The sequence below is a fragment of the Eubalaena glacialis genome, chromosome 13, assembly GCF_028564815.1.
Source record: "Eubalaena glacialis isolate mEubGla1 chromosome 13, mEubGla1.1.hap2.+ XY, whole genome shotgun sequence".
Classification (NCBI taxonomy): Eukaryota; Metazoa; Chordata; class Mammalia; order Artiodactyla; family Balaenidae; genus Eubalaena; species Eubalaena glacialis.
The window spans coordinates 73,513,095-73,536,014 of NC_083728.1; the positions used below are offsets into that span (position 1 = coordinate 73,513,095).

The 22,920-nt window shown below is 46.1% G+C and overlaps 1 protein-coding gene across 1 annotated transcript in view; it reads left to right on the forward strand.

Moving 5' to 3' along the window:
- Positions 1 to 15,857, forward strand: part of HS3ST2 (heparan sulfate-glucosamine 3-sulfotransferase 2) — a 92,752-nt gene extending 76,895 nt beyond the window's left edge. The window contains exon 2 of the mRNA XM_061209255.1: positions 15,239 to 15,857. Within this exon, the coding sequence (XP_061065238.1) occupies positions 15,239 to 15,857 (619 nt within the window). The remainder of the gene's footprint in view (positions 1 to 15,238) is intronic.
- Positions 15,858 to 22,920: the final 7,063 nt, after the last annotated feature.

The window sequence follows — 22,920 nt, forward strand, 5'->3', positions numbered from 1 at the left end:
CCTGATGGTGGCTAACGTCTCCCAGGGAAGGGACGGAATTGTGGAGGACCAGGCAGGAGGTGTTGCCGCCAACAGCTGCAGTTGGATCACCTCCCACTAGGGGGCACTGTTATGCTGCAGGAAGCGGGGGCAGGCTTGTGGCGCTCAACCCTGCAAAATTTAGTACCCATAGGGACTCTGGAGTGTGAAATTGTAAAGCTTGGTGTTAAAAAATAAGATGAACTCACTGATTCATCCAGTCTTTGGCTGGGGTGTTTGCAGAGACCTGGGATGCATTCAGATCTGGTGGGGACTGACAGGTCCTTAGCATGGATCCAGGCACAGGTGGAAGGTGGGCCTCCGTGGACACTGCAGGCAGGGAACACTGGGAGGTGGAGGTGGAGGTGGAGACGCGCAGGTCTGGGGGACTAGCATCAGAAGACCACTGGGTTGACGATCTCCATCCTCGGCTGGTCAGCGTGGAAAATATGTGTTTGGCAGCAGGATAATGAAGATGTTTCATGCTAACAGTTTCTCTATTCTCCATGGTGCGAGCTCATCTGCTGAGAGGGACAGAAAAGGGCTGGCTTTGATCATTTGCAGAGAATAGAAAAGGTCTGCGATAGTCATTGTGCAGAATGGGAGGGCGAGTTGTCCAGAGGAACATGGTGGAATTTGCTAGCTGTGCTGAGGCCCCCTTTGTGTCAAGAATAAGGTATTTGTAATGGAGCCATCCTGCCAGTTTCAGACGTTCTCCAGCAGCACTTTCCCTTCTTCCCCTCCATCTGTTTTCACTTAGATTGACTTCAGGAGACTGCAAGGAGGATGAAGGTCCCCTAAGCCACCCCTTGGTACCACCCCTGGTAGCCTTGGGGCCACTTGGTGGAGCAAGCTGGCCCAGAATGGATGCTGGCAAGCAGAGTCTACCTAGAGAAAGATGCTGAGCTGCTCCTTGCAGCTCCGACCATGAACGAGGATGCTGTGATGGGTCCTAAGCTGGCAGGGACCAATGTCAGAAGAGACTGGGTGAGAGGTTACCAGTTGGATTTGGTTATAGATTAGATGTGAGTGTTGCTGGGGCAACTGGTGGATGGTGGGGCCATTAAGTGAGACATAAAGAGATAAGTGGTAAGTGCGGGAAAAATAACTGAAATATGTATGGAGAAGGACTGGTAAGAGGGGTAAGAAGGAAACCAAGACCTGTGTTCTCAAAGCCAAGAAAGAACACATTCCTGAAGAAGTCGGGAGTGGGGCTTCCCTGGTGGCGCAGTGGTTGAGAATCTGCCTGCCAATGCAGGGGACACGGGTTCGAGCCCTGGTCTGGGAAGATCCCACGTGCCGCGGAGCAGCTGGGCCCGTGAGCCACAATTACTGAGCCTGCGCGTCTGGAGCCTGTGCTCCGCAACGGGAGAGGCCGCGATAGTGAGAGGCCCGCGCACCGCGATGAAGAGTGGCCCCCGCTTGCCGCAACTAGAGAGAGCCCTCGCACAGAAACAAAGACCCAACACAGCCATAAATAAATAAATAAATAAATAAGTAGGGAGTGGGCTAATGCCTCAGATGCCACAGAAAGTTAAAACAAGGCCAGGACAAAAAGGCACCGGCATTTATGGGTTTGCTCAGAGAGAGCTGCTTTAGGGGGTGAGGAGGAAGGAGGCAGATGTGACAAGTTGAGGATGAATGTGAGGTGAGAAAGTAGAACCATGAGCTTTATTTCATGAACTTTGGGAAGAAAAGGAACTATATAGGGCTGTAGCAGGAGAGCATGAAGGGACAGATGATTGGCTTTTTGAACATGAGAAAGACAAACACTATGGCACAGTAACTATAGTTAATAAAACTCTATAGCATATTTGGAAGTTGCTAAGAGAGTAGCTCTAACAAGTTCTCATCACGAGGAAAAAAGGTAACTCTGTGTGTAAGTCTGTGCGGTGATGGTGTTCACTAGACTTATAATGGTGATGATTTCACAATATATATGTATGTTGAATCATTACATTGTACACCTGAAACTAATATAATGTTATATGTCTTTTATATCTCAATTTTTAAAAATAACTGAATAAATGAAAGAACAAAAAAAAGGAAAGACTTCAATGAAAGGGGGAAAATTAAGTAGAGAAAGAGGAATCCATTGATGGCTGGGTACAGTGCTTTATGGTTTACATGGGCCCCTCATGTGCTCATCCAGCTTAGACCTCACAGCAGCCAGGGGAAGCCCACCTTATCATCATCCACCTGTTGCACTGAGGAAACTACTATGAAAGTCACAAGGCCAGGAAATGGAAAAGCTGGGCCTCCAATCTGGGTTTTCTGAATTCACATCATCTACAGTTCATCATCCAATATCCATTAGCCAATTCCATTTAGTGCATAAACAGTCACTGACTATGCAATTCATGCCAGGCTGGCCAGGACCTGGCTACTCAACCTGTGGGCCATGGACCAGCCTGTCAGCCTCACTGCAGAGCCTGTTAGAAATGCAGAATCTCGGCCCCCTCCCTAGACTTATAGCATCAGAATCTGCCTTTCCACAAGACCCCCAGGTGATACAAATGTGCCTCCAAGTGTGAGAAGGGCTGACTTAAGGGACCCACTCCCAGGGAAAAAGGGAGGGTAGGCTTCGTGTGGGGAAGGAGCTAAGCCCAGACAGTGAGAGAAGGTGAGAGACCCAGAGTTACCCACAGAAGTTGCCCTGCTAGTGTCCCCATGGTCAGGCCAGACTAGCCTGATGGCACCTGAGAAATTGAGGTCCAGTTGCCTGGAAACTTATCAGAACTGTACGTGCAGCAGCAAAATCCATTCATTCAACACCCACGGTCGCCCTTCCTCCTTTCCTAGCCAAGATTCTGGAGAGCAAAGCTGTGCATTCCCGGCCTTCCATATCTTTGCTTCTCACCCACACCCCAGCTCCTCCAGACACGTTTCCTCCCCCTCACTCCTCAAAACTGTTTCCATGCAGGCTATCTTCTCCCTAAACAATATCAATGGAGATTTTTTAACATAGCTTTTTATTAGCTAGTTTTTTTAACTACAAAGAATGCATGCTCATGGCAAAGGAAAAGAAATCCAATGAGTGCAGAAAGATAAAGGTAAAAAAAAAGTCCATTCTATACCATGGGCCATCCAGGTCCCCCAAGGTGATCACTGCTAACAGTTTACTGTGTATCTTTTTAGAGATGGTATATGCATATCCATAGTGGCATCTGTGTGTATATTTTGTATGTAAATAGGTGCATATTGAACTCGCTGTTCTGCATCTTGCTTTTTTTTTCACTTAAGAATACATCTTGGACTCCTTTTTGTGTCAATATCTATAGAACCAGCTTATTTTTTTAACAGCCACAAAATAAGCTATTGTCTGGCTTTATTTAACCAGCTTCTTACCAATAGACATGTAGGTTGTTCTGGTCTCTTTCTGCTACAAACAGTGTTTCAGTCATTAGGTCAATGCCAGCTGCTGTAACAAACAAATGCCAAGAGAAAAGTGTACGTCTTGCTCACGGTAGTCCAAGAGGGTTGTTTTCCCAGTTATAAGGGGTCTTCGTGCCCCTTCTACCTTTTGGACCTTCTAGGGCCTCAGAGTTCTCTGCATTTAGCTAGTAGATGGAAAAGAAAATGAAAAGGACACAGCTACTTTGTAAGCACCTGGGTCTGGAGGTAACACACCTATAACCAGGCACAGGGCCCCACCTGGATGCAGGGGGTGCTGGGAAATGTAGTCCGTGGCTGGGCCACCGCCCTCTAGAGACAGAGCTACACTATGGAGTGAGGGGCAGGGATCTTTGGTGGACACCTCCCCATCTCTGCCACAAATGCTGCAACAAACATTCTTGCACACAGGTCTTTACACACTTGCACAACTAAATTTCCAGAAGTGGAATTGCTGGGTTAAAGGGTATGTGCATTTTACATTTGGTAGATAATATCTAATTGTCCTCCTAAAGATGCATTGATTTACACTCCCTCCAATATTGGCAAGTACTTAGTTCTACACACTCTTGCCAGCAATAACTGTTATAATTGTTTAAAGTATATTTTCCAGTCTTATAGGTGAACAATATGATCTCATCTTAGTTTTAATTTGCATTTCTTTAATTTTAAGAGAGATGGAGTATCTTTTCATGTATTTATTTCCCATAGGTAGCTCTTTTGCTATTAACTTTTCACAGCCTGCGTTCCTTTATTCTACCAGCTGGCTCTTTTTCTTATTAATTTGCAAGAACTTTGAAAAAATATATAAAATATATAAACACATATATAGATATTAAAAATATATGAAATCATCCTTTGTTTCCCTATCTTATATGCTGCAAATATTTTTCCAGAGAGTCATTTTCCCTTTATTTTATTTATGGTATTTTTCCATCCCAGAGACTTCCATTTTGTATGTATCTAACTTTTCAGTCTTTTCCTCCATGAGTTTTGTCTCATGCTTAGAAAGGCTGTCCTCGTGCCAAGATTAATTTTATATTCTCATGTTTTCTTCTAGTGCTAGAGTCACACTTGCTTGAATTCAGATTTTTCAACTTGCTGCATCGCTTTGGTGACTGACTTTAGCTCCCTGTGTCCCAGATTCCTCAGCCCATAAACAGGAATAGTGAGAGTGCCGGCCTCGTGGAGTTAATGTGAAGGCTGAGGGAGGTGGTTCATACACAGAGCTGAGAACCGCATCTGGCCCTCGGTCACTGCGCAAGAAATGTTAGCTGTGAGGTTGTTTACATCGAAGGCATCAATGACCCCGTCTCAATCAGCTCCGGCTGCTATAACAAAAATGCCATAGACCACGGAGCTTAAATGACAGAAAGCTATTTCTCACAGCCTGGAGGTTGGAAGTCCAAGATCAAGGTGCCAGCCGATTTGGTTCCCAGTGAGGACTCACTTCCTAGTTTATGGACGGATGCCTTCTTACTGTGTCCTTATGTGGCAGAGAGGGAGAGATCATCTCTCCCATGTCTCTTCTTATAAGGGCACTAAGGCCTCCACACTCATGTCCTAATTACTCCCACAGGCCCCACCTCCAAATACCGTCACACTGGGAGTTAGGGCATCAGCGTATGAATTTGGGGTGGGGATGGTGGGAACACAAGCATTCAGTCTGTAGCAGACTATGTGTATGGCTGATGTATGCTGTGTGTATGCACCATAATGATTTAATATACGTTTACATTGTGAAATGATTTTCACAGTCAGGTTAATTAACATATCTATCACCTCACATAGTTACCATTTTTGTATGTGTGTGGTGAGAACACTTTAGACCTACCTTCGTAACAGATTTCAAGTATACAACACAGTATTGTTAACTGTAGTCACCAGGCTATGCATTAGATCCCCAGAACTTATTCATCTTATAAGTAAAAGTTCGTACCCTTTTTCCAACATCTCCCCATTTCCCCACCCCCTACCCCAGCCCCTGGCAACCACCATTCTACTCTCTGGTTATATGAGTTCGACATACAGATTCCACCTGTAAGTGAAATCATGTAGTATTGATATCTGTCTTTCTGTGCTTGGCTTATTTCACTCAGCCATAGAAAAGGAAGGAACATCTGCCATTTGTGACAACGTGGCTGAACCCACAGGACATTATGCGAAGTGAAGTAAGCTGTGTGCCCATTTCTTCCGATTAGCAAGTGGCAGAACTCAAACTCAGGTCTCTTTGATTCCAAATCCCATACTCACAACCAGCTGCTAAAGTAGCCCACTGCCCTCTGAACATCTCTAGGATATATCAGGCAAGGAGGATCCCTTTCTTGTCTCCATCAGTCACATGGCAGGACCCAAGACAAATTCCATAATGCACAAAGTATGGGTGAAAGAATAGGTGTCACTGGGGGGACTTCCCTGGTGGTCCAGTGGTAAAGAATCCACCTTACAATACAGGGGACGCGGGTTCGACCCCTGGTCAGGGAACTACGACCCCATAAGCTGCAGGGCAACTAAGCCCGTGCACCACAACTACTGAACTCGCGCCTCTCAACTAGAGAGCCTGCGTGCCGCAAACTACAGAGCCTGCATGCCACAACTAGAGAAGAGAAAACCCGCACGCCACAACTAGAGAGAAACTCGAGCAATGCAACAAAGAGCCCACGCGCCACAACAAAAGATCCTGCATGCCTCAATGAAGATCCCGCATGCTGCAACTAAGACCCGACACAGCCAAAAATAAAATAAATAAATAAATAATAAATCTTAAAAAAAAAAAAATGAATAAGCGTCACTGGGGAAACTTGCAATAGAAGAGGCAGGCAAGGGGTTACTCTGTCTTCTCACCATCACCCTGGGGGACATACCAGAGCCTGGACCAGCTGTGGGTTTACGCTCCAGGGAAGGGACTCTGCCCCGACACCTACGTCAACTTCCCTTCTTATAGGGCAGGGGTGAGAACAGCCTTGTCAGTTGGGCGGACAATCAAACTACGGGGACACCAGGCAGGCTGGGCTGAGGTGCCAGCTGTGTACAGAAGTTATCTGGGAAAGCCAGCTGCCCAGCCCCTGGGGGCCTTGATGACTGTCAGAGACTGGGTTCAGGCATGGCCCCTCCTGGCAGAGGAGGAAGCCACCAGCCCTAGTGGGAAGCCAAGTTCAGTGCAGCCCCTCACACTGAGAAAAGGGAACACCCTTACCCCTGGGGTTTACAAGACTGTTAACTCCTTGAGGACAGAGACTACACCATGCCTGTCTTTGTACCCTGGCATACAGCAGGTGCTCAATAAATCCTTGTCCAATGAATACATGAATGCGTACCAAGCACAGGACAGGCCTTGTTGATAGAGATGTGACAGTGGTGATCGCTGCCTTCCGTGACCTAACACTCTAGGGTGATGACAGATGCAGATAATGTGTAAAAAAATGGGATGTGTCTGTAGTGACTACCATGGAATCACAAGGGTAACAAATTGCCTAACTCCTGGGAAGGGGGAAATAATAAGGGCACAGTCAGGGAAGGCTCCCTGGTGGAGGTGATGACAAGCTAAGAGCTGAGAGATGAAGAAGTTCTGCCTGATAGGCTGCAGAGCCTTCCCCCAGAGGGCAAAAGATGTCAGAGGTCCCTTAGCATGAAAAATGCAGTTTCGGGGGAGAACCCTGAATAGTCCACTCTGGCCAGAGCCCAGGGTGGCTGTGGGCTGGATCAAGATGAGCCACATAAATCCTGTTTAGGCCTTTATCCTGTGAGCAGTGAAGAATTATTGATGGGGTTCAGGCTGGGACTCAGCGGTTTCCTCCTGGGTCACATCAATGTAAGGATCTGGGGCTGTGGACTTGGAAGGAGAAGTTGCCACGATGCTAGAGGGGCCTCATTTCTACCCTCACAGGTGCTGTGCCTGCGCCCAGCCAGCAGGTAGCGGGTGAGCAGGTTTAGCAGGTTTAGGTTAGTTTTGTTTTGTTTTAACACCTTTATTGGAGGATAATTGCTTTACAATGGTGTGTTAGTTTCTGCTGTATAACAAATCAGCTATACGTATACATATATCCCCTATACATATATCCCCATATCTCCTCCCTCTTGCGTCTCCCTCCCATCCTCCCTATCCCACCCCTCTAGGTTTAGTTTTAAGAACCAGTTTCTTGCAAGAAAGTCTTTTCCCCCCTCTTCCGCTCCTAATTATCCCTCTGGAGACTGCAATGATTTTTTTTTCAAGGAGCCTGGTTGCCCAGCTAGGATCTAATAAATCACTGAAGTCCCCCAGGCAGCCAGACCTTTTAGAACACATACACAGAGTGTACAGATTTAGCAGGAAATGAAATCTTCCAGAGAACCCTCTCAGTGATAAGCAGGGGTGTCCCGGCCCTGCTCAGAGGCCCCGCACAGCACGTCCCTCTGTGGACAGTGGAGCCACAGGAACTGCCTCTGTCCCACTGGGTGGGTCAGAAAATGCCATTTCCAGAGAGCCTCAAGCTGACAAGTGAGTGTTTGGATTTTGTGTGTGTGTGTCTTTTTCGGTAAGGGCTGCAGAAGTCTGTGATTTTTCCATTCGAGAGAAGATAAAATACGGACTTTCGTGCACACATCTCCACTGGCACACACAAATATGCTTCTTCCTCGTTGTTCCCAGACTTGGGAACCAAAACCTTGCCTTTCTATTTTTTCTCTCCAGCAAATATTGACTACGCCCCTACTAAGTGCCAGCCACCTCCTAGGTGCTGAGAGCACAGCCATGAACAAGACAGACACCAACACTCTTCTTTTGGAACTTCCAGTCTATGGTTGGGGGCAGGGGTGGGCAGAGACATCCATCAAATAAATATATAACATCTTAGGTAGTAATGAGCGCCATCATTTGACTTATGAGGGTGCGTTTTATTAAGGCTGTGCTTCCCAAGCTTCTCTGATCATGAGTCCTGGGGCAGGGGGCTTGTTAAAAATGTAGGCTCCTGGGCTGCACCCCAAACCCACTGAAGCTGAATGTACTGGGACTCTTTAAGGCGCACCCCCAGGTGATACTCCTGAGCTACCATATTGAAGGCTATGTGGCTAAAGGAACATGTAGTCCTCAACCGTGGTTCTTAGCCCTGGGGGGCCCACTGGGATCATCTGAGGAGCTTTAAAGTTGCAGGTACCAAGGCCTCCGTGCCCACCCAGAGATTCTTATTTAATTAGTCTGGTGTGGGGTTATTTACATATTTCCAAAGCCCTCCAGGTGGTTCCAGAGTCCAGCTTGACTTCCCCAACTCCTCCTCTCCCAGCCACACTACAGATGACCACAGCCCTGTCCTCTTTCAACATTGGAGGGAGCCTTGGGCAAAGGACAGAGTGCAGATGGCAAAACAGAAATGACACAAGATGTGTTCCTTTCAATCTCATTTTACCTTCTTATATTGGGAGGTTTTGATTGAAGCAGAGCTTGGATTCCCCTCAGCCTGAGAGCCTGAGCACGTGTGGCCATGATGAAATTTTTAAAATGGCACAGCGATCCCCTCGCCCCAGGACTATCTGCTGGAACCTTCCTCTGCCCAAGGCCAGCATGCCAAGAAAAGGTCAAGCTTCATAAAGTAAACACTGGTAACTTCTAAGAACTCGAGGTAACCTCTGAATAGGCACCTACCTTTGACACTGGATCTTTGATCAATTTATTGAGCGCCTATGTCATGCCAGGTATTGTGCTAGGAAGGCAAAAAAGAACGAGAAACACACCCAAGATGCTGATGATCTGTTGAAATAAATGGATGCATACCTAGTAAGTTCTACACAATGGGGTGAGGTCTTAGTAGTTGGATTCAGGAAGTGCCAAGAAATTACAAGAAAGGGTTCACAGAGGATATGACTTTTCCTTTGGACTTGGAAACATGAGTAGACATTTACCAGGGTGAAAGAGACAAGAGAGATGACCAAGAGTCTTAAAAAATAAAAAAAAAACTCAGCAAGTGCAAAACATACGAAAGAACAGGATGTGTTTGGGGAGTGGATTTTGTGTTCGGCATAGTATAAGCATCAGATTGCCAGGAGGTGGCAAGAGATAAATTCTGGAAAGGTAGGCAGCAGCCTTGAGTACCAGGTCAAGGAATGTGGGCTTTCTTCAAAAGAATAACTGATGGTTGACAAGATTGGATTTGCTTGAGAAGCAGTTCCCTGGTGGACACAGACTGCAGAATAAATTGAAAGGGAGAAGAGAGTAGAAGCATGGAGGTCAGAGAGAAATCTGTTGTCAGAGGAACAGAGAGCCTGAGGTGTATGAGTGCTGGGGGAGGGGGAAACTTGAGAACTTACAAGAACGACAGACATTAGATGTGAGAAGGAGTCAAGAATGACTCTGACGTTTTTTCTGCTTTGTGAGTGGATTCGCAGTGATATCACCTACACGAACAGGCAAAAGAGAGAAGTAAGCTTGGAAGGAAAATGGGGAGTTCAGTTGTTGAGGTGAGGTGTCAAGTCCACAGACAGTTGGACGTTCCAGGCCAGAGTGTGGGAAAGCTGGAGCTGCAGTTACAGGCTCATGAGGAGTCAACAGCTCCTGGGCGGTGCTAATGGCTGGGGAAGGAATGAGGTCATCCGGGAAGATCATGTAGAATAAGACAAGTGGGAGATAGACTCCTGGGAAGGTTCCCAGTGGTTTGGAGAGAGTTGAGAATGTGAAAAGGGATGAGGGCTTCACTGCATAACTGGATTAGGCTGTTGGCTTCATGTAACCTCAGAAATATTGATGGAGACTTTACTTGTGCCATGGCTGTGGTAGACTTTGCAGATGTAGATGCAAATAAGGTGCACCTGCCCTCCCTCATGGAGTTTATAATCAAGTAGGGGTGAGTGTAGCTTCCACAGAGAGGAAGCCAAGTTGTGTAAGACACGTTGGAGTTCTTGGGTTGCAAACAACAGAAACGGACTCTGACTAATTTAAAGTAGTCCAGAAACAAACAAACAAACAAATTAGAAGGATGTGCAGTAACTCACAGAATACAGAGGAAAGTGGGAAAACCAGGTCTCAGAAAGGGCAAGAACCCGGAGAGCTGAAGGGACTTGGTAAAAGAAACCGATAGGGGCTTCCCTGGTGGCGCAGCGGTTGAGAATCTGCCTGCCAATGCAGGGGACACGGGTTCAAGCCCTGGTCTGGGAAGATCCCACATGCCGCGGAGCAAATAGGCCCGTGAGCCACAACTACTGAGCCTGCGCGTCTGGAGCCTGTGCTCCGCAACAGGAGAGGCCGCGACAGTGAGAGGCCCGCGCACCGCGATGAAGAGTGGCCCCCGCTTGCCACAACTGGAGGGGGCCCTCGCACAGAAGTGAAGACCCAACACAGCCAAAAATAAATAATAAAAATAAATAAATAAATAAATAAGCTCTTTAAAAAAAAAAAAAGAAAAAGAAACTGATAGGGAGGCTCTTCCATGCTCCTGTGTCTGGTTGGAAGATTCAGTCCACTTTCAGTCTTTATGATACATTTTTGTCTTTATGACACAATTGGCACTAATTAGCCTAACTTCAGCCATGCACCCTCCCCTTGGCCTGCTAAGATTTTATCTAAAGCAGGAGTGGTGGTTCCTTAAAAAAATCTGGGAGCTGTTACCAGATGTGGTGGAAATTGTTGCTGAGCAGGTTAAAATAACAGATGGGACGTAAGTCCAAACGATGAGTGTTAGACCATTCTTTCAGTAATTTTTGCAGAGCTACACAGAAAAGAAAGGACGCTGAAGCTTACAGGGTGAGAGAAAAGTTCAGCTGTTTGTTAGCAGCTGGAAACAAATCAGCAAAATTTGAACAATGATATGAGGAGGAAAAATGAGGCTTAAGGAAAAGCCTAATGCCCCCTTCCCACCACAGAGCAGGGAGGTGTGTGTCCATATGGTCTCCTTGTACATTATCATCTCGCAGGCCTCCTGTACTCTATTCCAGTGACCTAATGAGAAATAAATATATAGGGGTGTCCTTTGGTGGGATAGAGAAAATTTGGAGTACACATTTGACTCATGACGTGATGACCTTGGTGTGATGTTATTTACAGTCTGGTGTTTGTATCTTCCTTAGTATTTGTAATTTGGTTTTGTAGCTGATATGCCAATTAAGAATTAGAAGGGTGGAACTTCACTTCAGTGCACAGCTGGGGGAATGATGTGACACTCTGAAGATCACTGGAATTGGTCAGAATTTCCCAAACTGGTAACAGAAAGAGGTGTCAGTTGGTGCTCCCGGCAAAAGTTCACAGCTCCTTGGCCAGATAAGCTTTGGAAATGCTGCACCTTCAATTCCTCTCTTGGATGTTCTTTAGCGTATTAAAGGATATTGCAAAGAGGGACTTCCTTGACGGTCCAGTGGTAAAGAATCAGCTTTACAATTCAGGGCATTTGGGTTCGATCCCTGGTCAGGGAACTAAGATCCCACATGCCACGGGGCAACAAGCCTGCGTGCCACAACTACAGAGCCCATGCACCCTGTGCACCACAACTAGAGAGAAACCCGCACGCCACAACTAGAGAGAAGCCTGCGCACCACAACAAAGAGCCCGCACACCGCAACAAAAGATCCTGCATGCCTCAATGAAGATCCCGCGTGCTGCAACTAAGACCCGACGTGGCCAAAAAGAAATTAAATAAATAAATAAATAAATAATAAATCTTTTTAAAAAAAGGATATTGTGAAGAAATCTGTTTAATGGCTTATCAGGTCAACTTTTTGTGTGTTGATATCAATAACCCCCATAAAGTTTGGAAAGTTTTTAAGTTTAAATGCACTGTCACATATACGTAATTTCATCTACTCTTGTCATAAAGGCCAAAACCTCATTACAGTGTATGCCAAGGTCATAAAATATTACAGGCAGATGTCTAAGAAAATCCAGCCAAAGAATTCTATTCAAGTACACCTGTGATTATTTGCCAAGAATGATATCCAACTTTAAAAATAGCCTTCTCAGTATTAATAAATACTTTAAAAGTTTCAACCCATAAGGGTGCAGACTCTGGGTCTAGAAGCAAAATATCAGTCGTATCAGCTTATCAGCCGCAAAGAGAATTTGAAGATTCAAGGGGATAATGGGTAGATTTGCAGGGAAGGCAGTAGGGGAAGGGATCTGACAGCACAGGTGGGCAGGTGAGCCCTTGCTTACCTTGTCTTCTGAGATTAGTGGGAAGGGTTCAGGATGGATAATAGTCACTTTCAAGGTGAAGGAGAGGAAGACTGAAGGAGTGGAGGGGTGGCAGCTTATCCCTTTCCAGAGTAGTGAGAGACTAGTTGCGTGTTAGGGTGGTTGAGTATGGTTGAGAGTTTATGGTGAGAATTTGGAACACTTACTATGAGGAATGATGGGGCGCTGTAAAGACAGATATAAAAGATTATTGAGCAGTGTTGAGGGCTCAATTTAAGCTAGAATTAATAAATATATAAAGGAGAAGCAATCCTTTGTCAGGATCAGCAATTTTCTCTACTGCTGTTTGGCAACCCAAAGACAGAATTAGAAAGGATGAAAAGTTGGAAAGATGCATTATTAGAGATTGGAAGAGCAAGTATTACAAAGAAATTAATGATGATGATGATGGCGATGGTGGTTAGGGTTAGGGTTAGGGTTAGATGTGAAGATGATGCTATTGAAATGATTGTTCACTGGGTCCAGAGAAGGTTTAGAAGAAAGTGAAATCAAGAATATCACAGATGAATCTGAAGATCGGGTATCAATACAATGAATTTGAAACCATGGTAAAGGTAGAAAGAAAGAAGGTTGTAGTCTGTGTTTGTTTCCTGTGGCCGCCATAACAAATGACCACAAAATGGATGTCTTAAAACAATGGAGATTTATTCTTTCACAGTTTTAGAGGCCAGAATTCTGAAACCAAATTGTCAGCAGGGTTGGTTCCTCCTGGAGGCTCTGAGGAAGAATCTGCTCCATGCTTCTCTCCTGGCTTCTGGTGGCTGCCAACAATGCTTGTCATTTCTTGCCTTGTAGACGTATCACTATGTGCTCTGTCTTCACCATCACATTGCCTCCTTCTCTGTGTATCTCTTCTCTCCTTCTCTTCTTTTCTAAGGATATTCCTTACAAGGAACCCTAATCCAGGATGACCTCATCTTGAGATCCTTAACTTACTTCCATCTGCAAAGACTCTTTTTCCAAATAAGGTCACATTCATAGGTTCTGGGTGGTGGTGTCTTTTGGAGGATCACCATTCAACCCACAATATAGTCCTAGAGCGGAATTTCAGTGTGAACCTTTTCAGAATTAGGGCAGTTCCAAGGACAAGACCTAAGGTATGGCCATGAGAAAGAGTTGCTAAAAGGAAGAGAAAAAGGAGATATTTGGTCAAAGAACTGTAAGGCCAGGTTATTGAAGAGAGATGACGATAGGGGCTGGGACGAAGAAGACCAGGTACCAGGTGCTTCTATTCCAGAGGACTGTGAAGATGCATTCTGTGGGTGTTGGGAAGCCGTAGTGTTAAGAGTGGGGGAAGGATGCTGTGTTGGTGGTTCTCACCCCTACCTTCACATTGGAATCATCTGAGGAGCTTCAGAAAGGAACCCACCCCCAAATATTTTTAATCAGTTGGTCTAGGATGGGGCTCAGACATTTGTGGGGTTTTTATTTTTAACTTTCTTGGGTGATCTAATGAACAGCCAGGATTAAGAAAAACTAGTTAAGGGTAAAACACAACCTTCAGAAAGAAGTAGCAGACTTCCCTGGTGGCACAGTGGCTAAGAATCCACCTGCCAAGGCAGGGAATGCGGGTTTGATCCCTGGTTCGGGAAGATCCCACATGCCGTGGAGCAACTAAGCCCGCGCGCCACAACTACTGAGCCTGCGCTCTGAGCCTGCGAGCCACAACTACTGAAGCCCGTGCATCTAGAGCCCGTGCTCCGCAACAAGAGAAGCCACCGCAATGAGAAGCCCGCGCACCGCAACTAGACAAAGCCGGCGCCCAGCAACGAAGACCCAACGCAGCCAAAAATAAAAACAAAATTTTAATTTTATTTAAGAAAAATGTAGTGACTGGGAGCCAGAGGTGTTCCCCTTCACAAGGGCCTGAAAGAGACACACCTGAGAAGGAGACATTAGCATGTCCCACCATCCTCCCTTAAACCTTAAGCAGAACCAGGAAACTAAAAAAGTAAGGGAGCAAGAGGTTGCATTAGGGCTTCCGACTGAGGTCCCAACTAGCCTGCAGTTCTGTGCTTCTTCAGTCTTATACCAAGGAGGAAAAGACATCAGAACTCATTTCTAAAACACATGTTATTCCTACAAAGCATGCCCTTCCTCCCTCCAAAAGATTTTCTTAATATATTTAGAGAAGTATCTTTTGCTAGAACAATATTCGGTGGCTTCCTTTGTATTTTTTGAATATGTAACAAACACAATAAAAATTTCAAGCAGCGTAAAAGATTACACAATAAAAAGTAATTCTCATTTATCCCTGACCTCCTTGCTCTGCTCCCACTCAAGTCCCCTCCCCAGAAGCAATTATTTTTATTGGTTTCTTGGTATCTTTCCTGAGATAAACAAGTTGTATCTTGCTTTTTTTCATTTAAGCACTAAATCTTGGAAATCATTCCATAACAGTACACGCAGATCTACCTAACTCTATTAATTGGCTATTCCATCATTTATTTATTTCACACTGATGGACATTTAGGTTGGTTCTTAAAGCAAACTGTTAAAGACCTAAAAAAAAAAGTCAACAAGAGTTAAAGTGGGTTCTTCATGAGATGAGAGCAGGTGAGCCTCAAATGTCCCGTTGGTGAGGGGCGGGTGCTTCACTAGGGAGCTGGGTGGAGGGAAGTGATCTCCTCCAAGCCCCCAGCAGAGCCCTGGCTGATCATGTGCGTTTCTGCCCCGCAGGAGCCTGATGCCCCGAACCCTCGAGAGCCAGATCACGCTGGAGAAGACCCCCAGCTATTTCGTCACTCAAGAGGCCCCTCGCCGGATCTTCAACATGTCCCGAGACACCAAGCTGATAGTGGTCGTGCGGAACCCCGTGACCCGCGCCATCTCCGATTACACGCAGACGCTCTCCAAGAAGCCGGACATCCCTACCTTCGAGGGCCTCTCCTTCCGCAACCGCACGCTGGGCCTGGTGGATGTGTCCTGGAACGCCATCCGCATAGGCATGTACGCGCTGCACCTGGAGAGCTGGCTGCGCTACTTCCCGCTGGCCCAGATCCACTTCGTCAGCGGCGAGAGGCTCATCACTGACCCAGCCGGCGAGATGGGGCGGGTCCAGGACTTCCTGGGCATTAAGAGGCTCATCACGGACAAGCACTTCTACTTCAACAAGACCAAAGGATTCCCTTGCTTGAAAAAAACAGAATCGAGCCTCCTGCCTCGATGCCTGGGCAAATCGAAAGGCAGAACTCATGTACAGATCGATCCGGAAGTGATAGACCAGCTCCGGGAATTTTATAGACCTTATAATATTAAATTTTATGAAACTGTTGGGCAGGACTTCAGGTGGGAATGAGCCAGCGAGATGCAAGGGCTCTTCCACTTGTCTCTTCCACGAGGTTTGCCCTGAGAGCCCTTGACCCTCTGCCCCCAGGGAACCCAGGCTCCAACCCCTGTTCCCATCTCAGATTTCATCATCCTGGAACCCGGGAGCCCAGCTAAGGCCAAGAGACCAGAGGGGTCCCTGCCACTAGCCCTCCCAGTCTGTCCATGCAAAGCTAATCTGCTTCTGGCATGTCCGGTCAATGCTGAATGGTTTCCCTTCAGCCCTTAAGAGGCCTTGGGAAATTGCTTTAGGACGAGTGGGAGTGCATCTTCCAATTATGATACATATTATAAGGGATGATGGTCTGTTGCTATGAACACAGCAGTCTGTCCCTGTCACCGTCCACCCCGGAGTGGGTTTGTTAATTTCGAGTGGCATGTACCTCCCCTCTCAGCTTAAGTCTCCGAGCCACCCTGGGTGATGGATGGGGGACCAGCCTCGTCCTCCTGACCTTAGCAGCTCGTGGCGAGATTACAGAGCTGGAAGTGTCCCCCTGGCCACTCCTAGGAGACAGACCCTTCGCTGATGAAATAAACCAGTGATTTCAAAGCCTGTGGTCTCAACTCTGCTTGAACTGTCTTTGAAAACCACTCTGTGACTCTCCCTGCTCCCTGTGGACAAAAGCACATAATTCTGCTGTTACGGGTACTTTCCTCACGTGAGCTTTCATGTTCAGCATGCGACAGAATCACGCTTGTCCATGTGAAATAAATACGGCTCTCTCGTGTCCTCATGGCTGGGCTTTCTCTGTAAGTCAGGCCTGGAGCACGGCGCATTCATCCAGCTCCTCCAAGCAAGATGGGGCTGCACTGGGGATGGTCTGGGAGGGCAGTGAGGGAAGAAGCAAGGGGGTGGAGGAGGGAGAAGAAGAGGTCCTTGCTGGCAAAGGCTGGGGAGGTCAGTGGGGACATCCTCTTTCTGAAACATAGTCTGACGGTGTCAGCTCTCTGTTTAAGCTTTACATCTGAAGTGAAGCCAAACTAGAGGCTGATAGGACATCAGACATGTTTTTGCTTGGCCAGCATGATGTTTTGAAATAATTTCCAACATTTAAAACTTGGGAGTGTTCATATAAAAATATGGATTTCCAGCTTCTATTTTTTAAGTTTTTATTAGAGTATAATTGATTTACATTGTTGTGTTAGTTTCTGCTGTACAGTAAAGTGAATCAGTTATATGTATACATATAGCCACTCTTTTTTACATTCTTTTCCCATATAGGTCATTACAGAGTATTGAGTAGAGTTCCCTGGGCTATACAGTAGGTCCTTATTAGTTAATTTATTCTATGTATAGTAGTGTGTATATGTCAATCCCAATCTCCCAATTTATCCCTCCTCCCCTCCCCCCGCTAACCATAAGTTTGTTTTCTACATCTTCAACTCTATTCCTGTTTTGTAAAAAAGTTCATTTGTACTATTTTTTTAGATTCCACATATAAGTGATATCATATGATATCTGTCTTTCTCTGTCTGACTTACTTCAGTCAGTATGACATAGAGACTTGGCCACGCTGAGCCTGTGCTCCAGCACGGCGACAATGGCTGTCACCTTCGGATGGGCGCTGTACTCCTCGGTTTTTCAGTTCCCACCTGACCCCCCTCATCATCTGCCTGACCCTGTAGGCATTTGCGTTCACAGCCCTGCTTTGAGTGTGTACCATGGCTTCAGAGTAAAGTCCGAATCCTCCAGCATGGTGCCCAAAACAACCCCAATGTCAGTTTGGGGATTATGCACTTCTCCTCCCTCACCCAGCCTTATAGAACTACGTGTCTTTTCTTGATCCTTTTCTGTCTCCATGCCTTGCTTGGAATGCCTCCCCCCACATGTCTCCAGCTAATGGAAACCCCTGCTCCCATAAGACTTCACTCAATTGTCGCTGGCTTGATATTTGTGAAGTCTTCCCCAACCAAGCTGAGTTATCTGCACTTGGTAGTTTGTATGCATCTCAGTTCCAGCTTTTATCACACTAGAGTATCATTTGTGTAAATGCCTGTCTTGACCATAGACCGTGAACTCCCTAAGAGTCAAGATTGTATCTTGCTGACATGTAGTAGGCACACAGCAAGTGTTTGATGGATGAATGTGTGAGTGTGTGGATGGATGTTGGAGGTCTGGTGACATGAACAGGAATGTCCCATGGAACTGCACTTCTGGGACGCTTCCCAGATAGCTCCATAGGACCCACAGGTAGCTGGGAAGGATTGCTGAACCTCCAGGGGCCACTTTGCCTTTGTCTGCTCTGTCAGGCATCATGGAAGCTTCCTGAAAATAAGAGTCTGACTTACAAGACTTACAAACATAAGATATTGGCTCTGTGTCTTAACCCATCTTTCCACCCCAAGCATCTTAGGAGATCAAATGACTGAGAACATTGTACCAAGAATCCAGTTCCGGGAGTCTGCCCCCTCTGTGCATCCCCCATGGGCATGGAGAAGGGACACAGAGGCCAATGGGAGCTGCTACCACCCAGAAGCTGAGCCCTGAATCTCTGGTGATGAGAGGAAGGATGAGTTGTATGTGGACATTAATGAATTGCCCTTATAAATTCCCCATCCAAAAGTATTTGGTGTCCTGTGATCCTGGGCCACGCGGTGGCCAAGGTTGTATCCAGAGGGTGATAGAATTACATTGGGACACAAAGGAAATACCCAAGAAAGAGTCAGTGAAATTTGCTTGTTTATCCTGATCAGGGAGAATCCGGTTAGAATTGATGAAAATTCTGAATTTTGTGTGCACAAATGCAGCTTTATTCCTTTGCATTATAAGCATTCACAGACCTCCCAGACTAAGTAGCCTCTAAGTATTAATGAATAGGTCAGAGTCTATTGTAATTAGCGTATCAATCATCATATGCAAATGAAAGATGTTAAAGTACCTTAAAAATCCTAGTTTAAACAAGTGAAATCAGGTGTATACATGAGTCTGCTCAACAACCTCTGATTTTTAATCCAGTGCAAAAGTACCCTTTCGCCCAGGCTGCCCAAGGGCAAACTTGCACAAGTTCCAAATTAGTATGGTTTAAATAGATGAGGTCTGACTATTCAATCTGAGACAAAAAAGCCTCCTCTGGGCCTGAGTGTGTGTGTGTGTGTGTGTGTGTGTATGTGTGAAGCGTTTTTCTCTCTAACAGTCCAGGGTGCACGGTGATTCCAAACTACCAGAGACTCAGGTTCCTTCCATCCTGGAGCTCACAATTCACGATGGCTCATTCCATACTCACCAGCAGGAAGGGAGTGTAGAAATCAGTGGAGATCACCCAAAAGAGAATACACAGAGCGTCCTGACTCTTCAGGTGTGCCCTGAAGGTGGTTATTGGCTCCGCGAAGCTGGAGGTGGGCTAACTAGAAGTGGGCATCCTATGTGATTGTTTTGTGGGCATACTTGACTTTCTCTGGTGGGTCCTCAGTTAGATGCAGGGACATAAAAGTAGGACAGCTGGCAGTCATTGAGCAGGTCCTGACCATTCCAGGCCAGTTGCTGCAGGGGTATGGGTCAGAGTTCTGTTGTCACATATGGTCTGGCCGTTTTCCTTTCAAATATTCAGTCTCCTGGGAGCAAAAGGGAGAATGGGCAGAACAAACCTCTTCCAGTCAAGGTTGCAACATCCTTTTCACTCACATATTCCTCATATTGTGAACAGTGCCCCCTAGGCTTGTGCGAGGATAGTGGTACTATTTTTGCTCACATCACCTTGGGTAGAACTCTTAGATGCGAGGGGAGTAGGGAAATATAATCTGTCATTTTGGTGACACAGGGCTCAGCTAAAACTGGGGTATTCTATAGAAGCAGGGGAGAGCAGATACTTGGGGACACCTAGCTGTACGGGGCACAGAACCTTATCCACGCATCAAAGCTTCCAGCTGCGTCTGGATCTCTTGCGTCTGAGTGTCGCTCTGTAAGTGTGTTTCTCTGAGCCTATCCGAATGTGCCTACACCTATGTCAGCCTTGCTTTCCCTGCCTCTGTCTAAAGACAATATATCATTGGGAGCCCAGTAGGTCTGAGTTTGAATCTTACCTCTGCTCTTTCCTACCTATATGATCTTGGTCAGATTGTCAACTTCTTAGAGCTAGTTTTATCATTAGTAAACTGGGACAGAAATTGTACCTATGATAAGGGGTTTGTTGTGAGTCTTAGGTTAGAAAGCACGTGCCTGACACATAGTGGGTGCTCACTTGTATTCCCTTTATTTTCACTTATTTGGTTCCTGGCAGTGGAATCTACCACTCCTGTCAGCTTAGATCCACCGCAGCTCCAATAGAACCAAGCTGGTAGCAGTTTCCTCCATCCTATCTCTTCCAATGTGCCTAGGAATTAAGGCACTCTCACAACCCAGGAGCAAGTGGCTGAGTCTAAACTGATGAGCTGCAAAGATTTTGGCCCAATAAACTCAATACCCATTATGCCCAGGGTAGCGTGATCATTCACCCTGGTTTTCCCGGGACAGATCCAGTGTATATCTGATGTCCTGGAGAAATTATTGACACTGCCCCTTCCACACTCAGCAGTGCCCCAATTTGGGTGGTAAATTCCCTGGTGTCCTTATTGCCCCCAGGCCAAACTTGTCCCCGTGTTCTGCTCCTGCTGGCCTAGACCCTGGGTCCAGTCTTCTCCTAGGTTTTCTTTGGTTCTGACCGTTTGCCGTACCTCCTACTCTGATCTTACCCTGAACTCCAAAAGCAGCTTATTCTTCCTAAAGAGCTGATCCCCGAGATGGCATGGCTGGCTCCTTCTCATCGTCCAGTTCTCAGCTCAAATATCTACCTAGAGTTGTCCTCCCTTCCCCCTGTCGTTCTCAGTCTTGTGATTCTCTTTTCCTTCCATTATGGCACTTACCGCTATCCGGCATTATATGTGAGTTTACTGGTTGATATCTTTCTCCCCCCTGGGTCTGTAAGCTCCAGGAAAGAAGAGATCGTGTCCATCTTCCTGAGCACAATGCCCAGCGTACAGTAGGTACTTAATTATTATTTGAGTAAATGAATGAACGACTGGGGCTCTGTACCCTGAACGCATAACCCCACTGCTTAACCCCAAGAAAGGATGCTGTCCATAAGCTTTGCCTGGGATCTCTTAGGTCTCTTGGGGTCTTTACTGCCATTATTAGCCTATACAGCACCATTGTGAGAGTTAGGAAAAGGCACTCCCTCTTGGCGGATAAACAGAAAGGGTGCCCCTTTGGGATGCACACAGCCTTTGGGGGACACACTATAGCAAACAGAGTGCAGGTTGGACATCAGCCTCCACGCCCCCTGCCACTCCCAGCTGACATCTTTGTGTAGGGCACAGACTGCACCATCACGCGTGGCAGTCCTGACGGCCATTCCTTGCATTCACTGAGATTCCCTGGCCCTGAATGCATCTGAAAGTAGCACTGAGACATCCAGGATGCTTTCTATTCTCCCAGCTTCCTGCCCTGTCTTTGAGGCGCTCCCCCATCCCTACTGGTGTCGTGATGCGTAGTGACTCCCCACACTCCACATTCAGTCCCTCTGGTCTGTGCACACATGTGTCTGAGGATGCATGGTTTGTGTCTTCTTGTATGTGTGTGTCTGTCTCTTTCCTATATCCTCATACACACTTATTAACACTCAAAACTAGTCAACATTTACTGAGTGTTTGCAAAAGGAGAGTATGGAGGTCACAACAGATAACCTTTGTTGAATGCTTTTTCTGTGTCGGTTGCTGGGCTTTCCATATCTTATCAACCCTACAAAGCAAGTCCTATTTCAAAGTCCAGTGAGCACAGGGCAGATGGATGTGGTGGTTACAAACATGGGCTGCCTGAGTTCTGACTCTAACTCACTGCTCTCTTACTCTGGGATCTTGGGCCAGTTATTTTATGCTCTCTGTGCCTCAGTTTCCTCATCTGTAAAACAGGGGTGCTAATTACAGTTTCAACATCATAGTGGCTTTATGAGGATTAGACAAGTTAATCCATGTGAAGAGTTGAGAATCACATTCAAAAGTGGTAACTGATATTACCCTTATTTTTGAGGTGAGGAAACTGAGGCTGAAAAAAGTGGAGAAAGTCAAGTTCACACAAGTAGTAGAGCCAGGATCCAGACCAGGCGTTCCTCTCAAGGTCACACCCCGGCCCTTTTTTTTTTTAACATCTTTATTGGCGTATAATTGCTTTACAATGGTGTGTTAGTTTCTGCTGTATAACAAGGTGAATCAACTATACGTATACATATATCCCATATCTCCTCCCTCCCACCCTCCCTATCCCACCCCTCTAGGTGGTCACAAAGCACCGAGTTGATCTCCCCGAGCGATGCAGCTGCTTCCCACTAGCTATCTATTTTACATGTGGTAGTGTATATATGTCCATGCCACTCTCTCAATTAGTCCCAGCTTTCCCTTCCCCCTCCCTATGTCCTCAAGTCCATTCTCTACATCTACGTCTTTATTCCTGCTCTGCCCCTAGGTTCATCAGTACCATTTTTTTAGGTTCCTTGTATATGCGTTAGCATACAGTATTTGTTTTTCTCTTTCTAACTTACTTCACTATGCATGACAGCCTCTAGGTCCATCCACCTCACTACAAATAACTCAATTTCATTTCTTTTTATGGCTGAGTAATATTCCATTGTATATATGTGTCAAGGCCACACCCTTGATTGCTGCAGTATGGACACTGTCCTGGAGTAACTCACACAAGAGAGATGTGAGCAAATAAGTCCAGGGCAATAATTGGAGCGAATGCAGGGTGGAGGGCGGTGTAAAGGAGGAAATATAACACAATCAGAGAGGACTTCATGAAAAAGGATGGGGAGCTCCTTCCACTTATAGCAAATCTCACCACCTATTGCATAAATCTCAGCTTGTTTATTAGACACTGCAGGTGCAATGACATTACATCTCCCAGGAGTGAGAAGGAAGTTATGAGGTCTGGTCCTCAAATTTGGTGAAGAAACTACTAGATGAAATACAAAAAAATAGGAATCAATGGGATTTCATTCGTTCTGCATATATTTACTGAACAATTTAGGCTGACTAGCCAGACACGGAGGATACACAATTGTGTG